The sequence below is a fragment of the Portunus trituberculatus genome, chromosome 49 (genome assembly GCF_017591435.1).
Source record: "Portunus trituberculatus isolate SZX2019 chromosome 49, ASM1759143v1, whole genome shotgun sequence".
Classification (NCBI taxonomy): domain Eukaryota; kingdom Metazoa; phylum Arthropoda; class Malacostraca; order Decapoda; family Portunidae; genus Portunus; species Portunus trituberculatus.
In genome coordinates this window covers 7,095,360-7,107,859 of record NC_059303.1, presented here as the reverse complement: position 1 = coordinate 7,107,859, position 12,500 = coordinate 7,095,360, and the positions used below count along the sequence as shown (strand labels likewise).

Here is a 12,500-nt window from a genome sequence, read left to right as displayed (position 1 = left end):
TGGAATCCCAACACATACCAGTTTGAAGCTATGCCATTTGTCGAGTGTTTTAAAGTTATCTACATGTCACCATGATACCCAGGTTCTAGGTGGTTACACCAAAGATGCGCTTGGGTGGTGATATGGGCCCTAATATGGGAACCACTATAAATAAAATTACCTGCGCCACTAATGGGCGGAAGCTAAACAGTGCTTCCCACATATACTCTTCAAGTATGCCTACAGGCGCCATAGGCTTTAAAAAAATCATCATTATCTTTATTTTACTCTAGTTTTCCTCCGCGTTTCATTACTTGTAACATTTCCTTCCTTGCTTCGTTACTTCCACCATCACTGAAAAGAGTTTAACAGTTACAAGATCTCTCTTTGTTTTCTTTATCACAATTTCCCTAATTTGTGTTGATCTTTCTGTTGCACTTCTCTGTTAAGGAGCGCTCATATTGTGTACTTCAGGTTCAAACTTTACTCGTTACCATGGAGAAGTCACTGATGTAAAGTGGACCATTCATTGAGAGAGAGAGAGAGACAGAGAGAGAGAGAGAGAGAGAGAGAGACAGACAGACAGACAAACAGAGAAACAGACAGACAGAGACAGACATACAGACATCACCTCACAGTATAGGAGACAGAAAGAAGGATAAAAGACAAAAAAAGAAGGAAAAACAGAAGACCCATCAACGTTTCACTAGAACATAACAAGGTTGAGCAAGACAAGATAACGCCACAAGGAAAAAAAGGAAGAAAAAAGTGCAGAAGTTGACACGAAGAGAAAGACGAAGAAAAATAAATGCGGGGAAAGACGAGAAATCAAAAAGAAGAATTCACAGTAGAGCTTCACATGGACTAGAGAAGAAGGAAGATGATGTAAAGAAAGTATAAATAGAAGAGAAAAAATAAAGCTTATACGTCCATGAAGAGTAATAGCAAACTATTGAATAAAGCAAGATTAAAATTAGGAAAAGAAAGCTCACTAGAAAATGAAGAATGACAATTAAATTTTAAAAGGAACAAAGAAAACTGACAAGAACGCAAGAAAGTAAAATCCACAATAAGAAAACTAAGAAAAAAATAGACTTCAGAATCGAACTCACAGGAATAAAAAAGAACAAGAACAAAAATTGCGCCCCAAAAAGACAAGATCAAAACTTAAAAAAACAAAAGTCCAAGAAAAAAATTAAAAAACACGTAAGAACCAGAGCAAAGCCAAAGAAAAAAGAAAATAACCTAAGAACCAGGAACAAACATCGTCACCCTCACCTTCACCCACATTCTCCCCAAAAAACACGGAAGAATAAGAGCAAACCAAAATAAAAACCTACATTCACCCCACCAACACATCCTGGAGGGGACACAAAAGCCAGCCAACCAGCCAGCCAGAAAGCCAGAACAGCCAGGCAAGCAGTGTCCCAGATGTGGTGTGGCGAAAGGTTAATTAGAGACTCACTTGACTTACCTGCCGCCTGAGCCTCTGTGTTGACCTGAGGGGAGGTGCGCCAACACAAGAGGGTCTGCAGGGTCTCGCACAGAATTTCTCTCATCTGTTGTCTGCGGAAGGGAAGAAGAATAGGATGTGAGATATGACGCTTTAACCCCTTCAGTAGTGGCATGCATTTTTATCTTGAGTTTTGGGTGTGATTAGACGATTATATTTACATTAGGAAGAGTCTATGGAGGTCAGAATATTAATGGCCAGAGTCTTCACTATTTTAATCCCCTTGTAAGTTTCTAAATCCGTACAGAATCACCAGATATTAAGGAGAATAAGTATGATAAAGTGTCCTGGTACTGAAGGGGTTGATTGTGATTTTCAACGGTTTACGCCACTGAAGGAAACGTAAGAGATGTTTGCAAGCACGTACAGGAAACTAAAGTGGGAAGAAGAGAGGTTTCGAGTGTCTAGTCCTTATTTAGGCAGTAGAAGAAAAGCAACATCTTAAATGGTATACGTTAAAGATGTTCAATAAGAAAAAAAAAAAAAAGACAAACTGATTCTTCTCCCTATTAAGATTCCGTAAAGGATGAATCAATAGTCAAACAATTAAACGAAAACGAGATGCAATATTTGACCTCGTTAGACTTAAATGCGAAGATTGATAAGCAAACATTTCAACCCTTCATCAATTGCTTGCTGGAGTGTTGCCGAAGAAAGGGTTAGACAAGACAAGAAACCCGTATCCTAATTCTCTGCCTTCGCTGTGACGCAAGGGCCCTGGAGGACAGACAATCAATAGGCAGACCGTGTACTCCACCAGTGTCATGTTGTCCGAGGTAGGGAAGAAAGAAAAGTTGGAAATATAAAGAGAGCAAAAATAAAGTTTAAATTCCCTCCCTTAATCGTGATCCGGACCATACTGGGTTGGATAAAGAATTCTTAGGTATAAAGGCTGGTTATTACTTACACACACACACACACACACACACACACACACACACACACACACACACACACACACACACACACACACACACACACACACACACACACACACACACACACACACACACACACACACACACACACACACACACACACACACACACACATACCAGCAAAATACATGAAAGCGAAATTAAATTCATGAATATCAAAGCATAGATCCTGTCACACGACCTTCTCCTGTAATAAAATGGAAAAGTAAGTTTTGTATTTCCTGCTGTTCAAACTTCCACATAATTTCCACTTTGTCTCGTTTTCGAATTTCACCAAAGGCACGACGGTATTTAGTTACGTAATTAGGTTTACGCTAAGGGGAGCATCGCATCGAGGCTTTTATTTCGTTTATGTTTAGGTTCTGGAAAATGGATTGTTTACTTAGCGTTATGATGTTTTTGCACAACGTTGTAATATGAACCGTTTGCGTGGACAGAAAGAGAAGATTAGGTTATATTTTACATGTTGCTGTTATATTTTCTTTCACTTTAATTTTCAACATAAATAGGGAAAAGGAATCAAGTAAACTAGCTCACAGTTGCGTTTATTCTATTGAAGTTTGAAATATGAAACGTTTGGGTGGACACAGAAAAGGGAGATTAGGTTATATTTTAGATGTAGCTGTTATTTTTTTCTTCACTTTAATTCTCAACATTAAAAGGAAAAAGGAATCAAGTAAGCTACCTCACAGTTGTGTTTATTCTATTGACATTTGAGAGCTTTGTAAGATTAATTATTTACATGGACACAGAGAAGAAAAAGTACACACTATTTTTTTCTCCTCATCTACGTGATTATTCACTCAAGTTAACTCATGCAGGGCCTCTTGAGATGCTATAGTAGAAAATGATTGTTGGAAATGTTATAGGTGATTGTTGGGAAATATTCTCGTCTTGCATCTTGTCGCTCTACATTCCTTTATATTCATCCTTTCCTTCGTCCATATAATTCAGTGTTGCAGAAATATTCAAGGACACGTGGTAAAAGAAAAAAAAGTTATAAAAGTTTGGTGATTATAGGAAGAAAATATATAGTCTTGCATACTTTCGCGTTACATCAAAGATATTTTTTTTTCTCGTGCTAGAAAAATATTTACCCGTAACGTTGTAAGGAAAAATTTGTCTTGCATCTTACATTTTTCATCCGTAGAGTTTTATCATGTAGTTAAGAAGCTTTAGTGGTGAAAGACTTGCCAAAAATACTGAATGTCATTACGTGTCGTGAAAATAAATTGGCTGTCAGTTTTAACCCTTTGAATACCAGGACGCGTTTTCATATTCATTTTGGTAACTATTTGATGATTTTATACAGCTTCAGAAACTTATGTAAGGATTAAAATAATGAAGACACTGGCCATTAATCTTCTGACCTCCATAGACCTTTCCTAATGTAATTAAAAGCGTCTAATCACACCCAAACTCAAAGAAGAAATACGTCTTAGCACTGAAGGAGTTAAAGGACGACACACTCAAGCGGAGGCGAACGAGTGAGTATCCCTGCCTACCACTAGTGTTTTTAAAAGGGTTCTAGTCGCATTACCTTACTTGTATCTAATTGTACTGCAAATCTAATCTCCTTTACGTTGATACATTACTGTGGAATGTCGCGTTACTTCGAGAGACATTTTGAAAGGTTATAGTTATTGAGGATTTAGTGTTTCATGAACGGTAACAAGTCAGTCTTCTAAGGGCAGGGAGAAGCTGTAAAGTGCAGGTTTAATTAATGTTTTGGTGATTAATATTGGTAAATGCTGTAGTGGTACATGTAGGTTGGCGGCGTATTGGTTGGTTCGTCTCCTTCCAAGGGCAGGGAGAAGCTGTGAAGTGCAGGTTTAATCAATATTTTAGTGTACGATGGACTGATTTATCGTGGTGAATGCTGTTGTGGTGCCTGTAAACGTGTTGGCTTATTGGTTTGGTCAGCTTGATAAAATGTTGAGTAATTGTTAATGGTACGGTATTATATTCAGATGTTATTGATTGCTAGTAATGAGAGAGCCGCATTGAGTTAGCTGTTGATGAATGAAACATTACAAACAGTGGGGGAAATGCTGTGCCGTGTGCCCGCCGCAGCGCCCCGAGGCTTCCCGCTGCTGCTGATCCTCCACCTGCCTGCCACCATCCCCACCGCAGGTCACACACACACACACACACACACACACACACACACACACACACACACACACACACCAGTAATAAATAATGATAAAAATAATAATAATAATAATAATAATAATGATAATAATGATAAATAAAAATAACACATTTCTTCATAAATGTTCAATGTACGTTGATCATTTCCACAAAAAAAAAAAAAAATTCAGTCAACGTCAATAAATGTTTTGGCAATAAACAAGACACATTGACAAGTGGATGTAGAACTAAGGGGAACGTTCTGAATGGGAAACAATACATGTACGTTGCCAGACGCCTCGCAAATGTCAAATAAACGTTAATGATTGCTTCAGTAAAGACCGAGTCAACGTTGCCTTATAAATGAACCAATGAATCCTCTTAACTGCTCTAATTAGTGAACGATTAACGTGTCATTGTCTCTAAGCTTCACCCGAGAGATGCTCACTGGAGGCATGACTAGTGTGCGTTAATTAAGGTGTGAGAGAGAGAGAGAGAGAGAGAGAGAGAGAGAGAGAGATTGTTAAATGAAAATATAAACACACACACAGATAGATAGATAGATAGATAGATGGATACTTTATTCACCTCACACCTGATGGAGTACATAAGATGCATAAACAAATTAATAAATGGTCCGAATTATATACATAACTTCGGTTAAAATATTTGTGTGTAGCGCCATCATTCTCATACAAAAGTTATCAAAGTGGGACATTTAACTTCATACTAAATAAAAACCAAAGAGACACGCATAAAAGATAAAGCAAGAACACACACACACACACACACATGCATGCACGCACACACGCTCACACATACACGCTCAAAGTGGAGCAAAAATCTTGAAAACGACAGAAAAAGAAGAGAAAGAAGAGGAGGAGGAAAAATGTCTTTCAGATCAGGCTATTATTATTATTATTTTCCTTTTCAACTGTTTTCCTGAGGAGGGGACAAGTTATATCCTTTTGTTGTTCCTCTTGGCCTTCATCTCTTCTTTACTGTCCGCCTCGTCTTTTTTTGTCCTCGTGTCCTTTTTTTCCTGTTTCCTGTCGTTGTTTTCCTCTTTTCCCTTCACAGTGTCATTGTTTTCCTGTCTTTTCCTGTCTTTTCCGAATTTTAAGATTTTTCCACTTTTGACCTTCTTTGTCTTTTATTTCCTTTCATATAATCATTTTCCTTCCTGTCCTTCTTATCTCCTTTCTTTAATTTTGTTCTCGTTATGTCTTTTGTTTCTTTTCGCCCTCTTTTTTTTCCCCTCCCAGTTATGTCCTTTCTTATTTTACTCTCTTTATCTCTTTATATCTCCTTTGGCCTTCATTTCCTTTCATATCATCATCTTCCTTAATGTCCTTCCTATTTCCTTTCTTTATTCTTCTCCTCAAAATGTGTTTCTTTTCGTCCTCATTTATTTCCCTCTAGTTGTGTGCTTTCTTCTTTTACTCTATCTCTATCTTTGATCATGTCCTTTCTTCCTGTTCTCGCCACGTGTCTGTCATACTTCTTGTCCTGGCTTCATCCTCGTCCTTGTCCTCGTCTTGTTCTCTCTTTTGATCTGTGTCCTCTCTGCTTTCGCTGTCCTTGGATTCTCCGTTTTGCCTTCATCAATGTTTGTTTGCTCTTTCAAACGTAGGAGTCTTTGCAAAATCTCTGTTTGATTTTCTATCTTTTCTCTTCCTCCTTCCTCTTGTGTCCTTTCTCCTCCTCCTCCTCCTCCTCCTCCTTCTCTTCCTCTTTCTCTTTCTCTTCTGGTTCTTCTTTTATTATGGATTTTTCTGTTGACCTGTTTCATGTCTTTATCTTAAATTGTCCACTTGTTATTTTGATTTTTTTGTTGTTGTTGTTGTTGTTGTTGTTGTTGTTCTTGTTCTTGTTCTTCTTCTTCTTCTTCTTCTTCTTTTTCTTCTTATTTTTTCTTCTTCTTCTCCTGATGATGATGATGATGATGTTAGTTGCTCTGGTTTTATTGAAGATACTTCTGTTTTCTTCTTCTTTTCTGTCTTTAAAATCTTCCATGAAATTTTGTGTCTGTCGTTCAAATATTTCTCATTTTATCACGTTTGTTTCTGTTTTTCTGCTCTCTTCTGCTCCAGCTTTTTCTAATTTTATTTCATTATTCCTTTGAATTTCTCATTTTTCTTGTTAACATTTTTCTTCTTTTATCATGTTCGTTCCCTGTCTTTCTGCTGTCTCTCTTCTCTTAATTTCTGCTCCAGCTATTTCTGTTTTTATCTCATTATTTCTTTCTATTCCTCGTTTTCCTTTATAAGTCACTGATATCTTGATTGTTCTTTGGTGTCGTTTTGCTCTTCTCTTTCTCACTTGGTATGATTTGTTATTTTTTCTTTCATCTACGTAAATCTTCCAGAAAATTACACGTTATGCTTTTATTTCTTGTTCGTTTGTCGTAGATAATAAAGTTAGTTCAGTTTATTTGCTCCTTTTTTCATCGTTTCATTTTGTCTTACTTCTCCATTTGGATTACTTGTTTTTCATTTGTGCTCTATTTTCAATTTCTCTTTCTCGTTTCTCGCTTGTCGTCAAATGAATTAATCTTTTCAGGTATTTTTTCTTTCATCATCCACTTTGTCTCTCCGCTCTTGTTTACTTTCTAATGTGTCCTTTGTTTTTTCCTTCTTATTTTTCATTTCTCCTCCTCCTCCTCCTCCTCCTCCTCCTCCTCCTCCTCCTCCTCCTCCTCCTCCTCCTCCTCCTCCTCCTCCTCCTCCTGCACGACTTTACTCACTCCCTACCTTATTGTTATTATCATTTTTTTGCTGTCTTTGATAACACACTAATTTCCACCTTCCATCTCATCTCCATCCATTAATTTACTCATACAACTCTCATAAGCTCATTCACTCATTCATGATTCACCTACACAACCCAAACTCGATTAACCATCTCCCTTTACTCTACAGACTCGCGGTAAGGTGAGTGGAGATGACGAGATGATCACCCCACCACTATTCGCTTGTACACTCACCTGAGAAACACCTGTCCGTTATCACACCTTGCTGCAGGTAAGTTAATTAGTATCTTTGAACCCTTGGGACTTCACTCAGGCTTGCTGTCATTAGTAGTTGATGTGTCTTTCTTCCTCTTCCTCTCTTCCTCTTTCTCTTTCTTTCATTTCTTCTTCTTTGATCTCCACGCTTCCTTCTCCATGTGATCGAGTACTTGTTCCTCTTTTTTTTCTTCTTTCCTCTTCTTCTCTTTCTCGTCTTTGTTTTTTTAATTCGTGTATCAATGCTTTGTCCTCTTCGACCTTACCCTTTCTTCTTCCTCCTTCTCCTCTTCTTCCTTCTACTCCTCTTCCTTATCCTCCTTGATCTCTTCCTCTTTGATCTCCTTCGCTTCTTCTTTTCCTTTTTCTCCTCCCCTTTTCCATTTTTGGGATCTTCTTATTTTTCCAGTAACGTATTTTAAACCTCCTCCCTCTTCCTCGTTCTTTACCTTTGATTCTTTCCCCTATATTATCCTCCTCCTCCTTCTCCTCCTCCTCCTCTTCCTCCTCCTTCTCCTCCTCGCTCCCTTCTCCTTTAGGTGTTACATTTCCCCCCCAGAAAAAAAAAAAAGATGTGGGCTCGATAGAAAGGTCATCCCTCATAAAAGGTTTCGTGGTACGGGTTAGTGTCACCGCCTTTTCTGTCGCAAGTTTGGTATGGTTTCGGGTCGCCTTTGTTCGCTTACCACTCCCGAGACTAGAGGGTATTGCTTTCTGGCTGAAGGTGTGATGAGCGAGGGACGGAAAGAGAAAGAGGATGAGCTGGTGGATTTTGTGGTGGTGTTGGTAGTGGTGATGGAAAAGGAGGATGAGAGAGGAGAAGAAGTAGGTTAACAAGAAGAGGAGATGCATGGAAGATATCAGCGTTTAGTTAAAGATTCCAGTCGTTCGTGTGTGGAGAAGAGGAAGAGGAAGGAAGGAAGGAAGGAAGGAAGGACGTAGGAGAGGAAATAGAAGGAGGAAGAAGAGGAGGAGGATGTAGCTTAGTTTGAAAGAGAGGAAAAGAAGAGAGAGAGAGAATGATGAAGAGATGATGGAGAAGAAGAGACGTCACGAAAAGAAAAGGGAAATAGAATGACAATGGAGGATACATTTAGATCAATCTCAAATTATTAGTTTAAAAAGGAGCGAAAGTGTGACGAATGAAAAAAAAAAAAAAAGAAAGAAAGCGTAAAACAGGGAAGTGATGGTAGGGGACGAGGAGAAAGAGGAAGAAAGAAAACGAGAATGAATGAGTAAGACAAGGTGATGAAAGGGAGACTAGAAGAAGAAAGAAAAAAGAAGGGAAAAAGAGAAGATGCGTAAAAGATATACAAGTTTAGATAAAGTTTCAGTTTATTAAGAAGAGGAGGGCAGAAGAAGAGGAGGAGGAGAACGAGGAGGAGGAGGAGGAGGAGGATATACGAGTAAGAATATGGCATTTACGACTTAAATTTATGATAACTGCAACTCGAGCATCAAAGAAAGGAAGACAGGAAGAGGCGGGAGAAGGGGAGGAAAAAGATAAAAAAAAAAAAAAGGAAAACGTAAGAAGACTTAGATCAAAGTCTACCAAGATTGCGAAGAAAATATGTACAAGCTAATAAGAAATACAAGTCGTAGAGAGAGAGAGAGAGAGAGAGAGAGAGAGAGAGAGAGAGAGAGAGAGAGAAAGGAAGAACATCAATCATTTGTTTCTACTTTTGTACGTCAAGACCTCATTAATGGTGGTGGCGGGAGTGGTGGTGGTGGCGGTAGTGGTGGTGGTGGGTGTAGTGGTGGTGGTGGCGGTACATTAGGTGTAGACGAAGAAAGGAAGGAAAACCAAGTCTTGTAAAATAATATAAAACACATCTCCCACTCGAATCACAATTCTCCTTTTATTTATTTTTTTTTATTTCATTTAATTTCATTTTTATCCTCCTTTTATTTTGTTTTATTTTATTTTATTTTATTTTTATCCTCCCACTTATGATGGGCACTACCTTGTTAACGCGGAGTAATGTAATGATATGTTGTACAGTCTACAGTCACATTCCAGTGTCTAGACTGTAATTCTACATCATCACGCTTACTACAAGCTTCATCTAGCCCTACCGACTACAAGTCTCGCTCTGGCCACCGGCTACTTCTCAAGCCTCCACGGCTACTCGCTAACAAGTCTACCAAGCTTCAATACGCTTTGTATCTTACAATAAACACAGGGAAAGGCCCCAGTGTTTCTCTTCAACCACACCAGAACATATGGATGGTGTCAGCGGTACCAGGACACACTGAGATCACAATTCTCCTTTTTAATTTATCTTTATCCTCGAAGTTTTACAATTCAAACCTTCGTGTTGATTTGATGGACCGAAAAAAAACTTCTTTCTGTGGTTATTTTCTGGGGTAATACTGTCAGGAAGAGAGAGAGAGAGAGAGAGAGAGAGAGAGAGAGAGAGAGAGAGAGAGAGAGAGAGAGAGAGAGAGAGGTGAAGTGGGAAAGATAAGCATCAGCAAGAGGAAAACGTGACAAAAGAATACAAAAAGAAAAAAATTGATAAGATCTTAAAAAATCCTGACGCTGTTCCGAGGAGAGAGAGAGAGAGAGAGAGAGAGAGAGAGAGAGAGAGAGAGAGAGAGAGAGAGAGAGAGAGAGATGAATAAAAGAAGCATAAGACAGCTAGCAAAAAGAAACGAGAAAAAAACAGCACTCTTCCATTTCACACGCTTATAACCTCCGTTGAAACACACTCATACCAGCTGGGCGTATCTCATGTATGTGTCGCAGTGAGTGTTTGAAGGAACACAATGAAAAAACTGTATCCTTTCATCATGAGTGTTTTCAAAGGCCACTGTGGTGATCTGTAGTGTTTCCCTTAGCATTTTTTTTTAACTGTTAGTAGAATTATAAGAAAAGTCTGGATTTAAGGAATATCTGGATGTGTGTATTAATTTTCTTGGTTTAGGCTGTGAATGAGGATGACAGGTGTAAATAAGCCTAGGTGTGCTTCACATAGGCTCATAAGCACTGCCACTTGTAATCCTATTGTTGTTACTTTTCTTCAGTTTTTTTTTCTTCTTCATAACTTTTTCTTGATCTACTTGTATGGAAACGTCAACCAAATGAGCACTTTTACCATTTTTATCTATTCATATGTCCTTTTTCTCTCCGTCACCTTCAACTGGAGCCTTTTTAAAGTAAAGATAAGATTCACACTGCCAGCCTCCAGGACTAAACGATACATGAACCTGCCTTTTTGTTCTCCTCTATTATGCAGTTTGCTCAATATTTCATACCCTTTTTCTTGTGAAGTGTGAAGGTTCCAGCCAGCTTCTGTATGCCCTTGCCACTCTTTCAAGCCGAGGTTTCAAGTCACTTGTCAATTTTAGTGCATTTTTTTTACCTGTATGGTGTATGGATTAGCTTCTCTGTATTTTTTTCATCAAATGGATAGTTGTTTTTTTCTTTAACTTTTTGTGTTTATAGAAAAATGCGTTATCAACTTTCACGTTCCCTCCCCTTACCTGTATCTGGCGTTGACGAAGACGTACACTATAGGATTGTAGGCGCAGGATGACTTGGCGAGGAGGACGGGAGCCAGGGCAAAGTAGACTGGCGCCTCCCGTTTCAGTAAGGCGTAGGAGACCGAGACCACGGTGTAAGGGAGCCACGCCACCAGATAGCCCAGGCACACGAGAGCTGACACCTTCGGCAGGAGAATATTAAAAATGCTTAGTTTTCAGTTCAATCTTTCAGTGTTATTGTAGTTGTTGTTCAGAATATTGTGTTGTATGTTGTAAATATTTGTTTGTTCACAAAAATAGGACAAATATGTTCAGTTTGTCGTTGCTAGATTAAAAAATTAAATTAAAAATCCTCTCACTTGTTTCTCAGTAATCTTCAGAAAGTTGGAAGATATGTTTGTAGATACAGAAAAATAAGATAGAAGTTAATTTCATGTGCTTTTAGACTACGGGATTATTTAAGGACAACTTGAAATAAATGTTTAGTAGTCTGAATCTTCCAGGTGAACGTAAGAGTGGAGTGAAAGAGTTCATTTGTCACAAGGTCACGCAAGGAGGAGAGAACTAGAAAAGAAAAGCGTTTCAAAAATATAGAGGCAGAGAGTGTGGAAAAGATGATAAAAGTCTGAGAAATGTAAGAGAGCCTCAGGTGTCAATTCATATATCAAGAGGATGGTGACAGCAATGAAATGTTTATACAGGAAAGAAATATTAAACATTGAAGAAAAAATGGTGAAAGTTTCAAATATCTTTAGGTGTTAAATAATGAAAATATAAATGATGAAAATGAAAATATCCTTTGGTGTCAGTATAATCATCGAGAGACTGATGAAAAGAACAAGGACATGAAAAAAAGAAAGAGAAAAGGAAAAGTTGTTTCGTTGTCAAAGACAAGTAAAAGAAAGATGCGAAGATACCACGTGAAGGAAAAAAAGAAAAAAGGAAAATAAGAAAATGTACTGAAAAGTATCTAGGAAACGTCAAACACTATAAAGATGAAAAACGTGCATCAAAACTCAAAAGAAAAAAAAATCAGCTATTAAAAGAAGTAAAAGAAAAATATTACATAAAAAACACGAGAATAAAATAAAAATGGCTCCTCTTACAAAGTCATAAAATTCTAAGTGTCAAAGAAAGTAGGGATTATTAAAAGGCATAAAATGAGGAACGTATTAAAGAAGACTGCCAGGGCGTCACGTAACTAAAAAGACGAGTCCTTGTGTTCCCTCTACCACCTCACCTTATTAACTTCAGTACCATAACGGGTTTCCATATTCATTCTATTTACTATCTGGCGATTTTATACAGCTTTAAAAAATTATGTGTGTATAGAAATCGTGAAGACTCTGGCCATTAATTTTCTGACTTCCATAGGCCCTTCCTAATATAAATAAAATCATCTATTCATACCCAAAACTCAAGGTGAAAATCCGTCCCAGTATTG

At 38.0% G+C, this 12,500-nt stretch overlaps 1 protein-coding gene across 2 annotated transcripts in view; it reads right to left on the bottom strand.

Moving 5' to 3' along the window:
• Positions 1 to 12,500, bottom strand: part of LOC123499389 (opsin-5-like) — a 70,173-nt gene that overhangs the window by 9,539 nt on the left and 48,134 nt on the right. Inside the window, exons 7-8 of one of the 2 annotated variants that reach the window (XM_045247327.1) lie at positions 11,057 to 11,238; positions 1,445 to 1,545 (exon numbers count right to left, since the gene is read on the bottom strand). In XM_045247327.1, coding sequence (XP_045103262.1) covers positions 1,445 to 1,545; positions 11,057 to 11,238 — 283 coding nt within the window. The remainder of the gene's footprint in view (positions 1 to 1,444; positions 1,546 to 11,056; positions 11,239 to 12,500) is intronic. The other variant, XM_045247328.1, reaches the window with a different exon arrangement.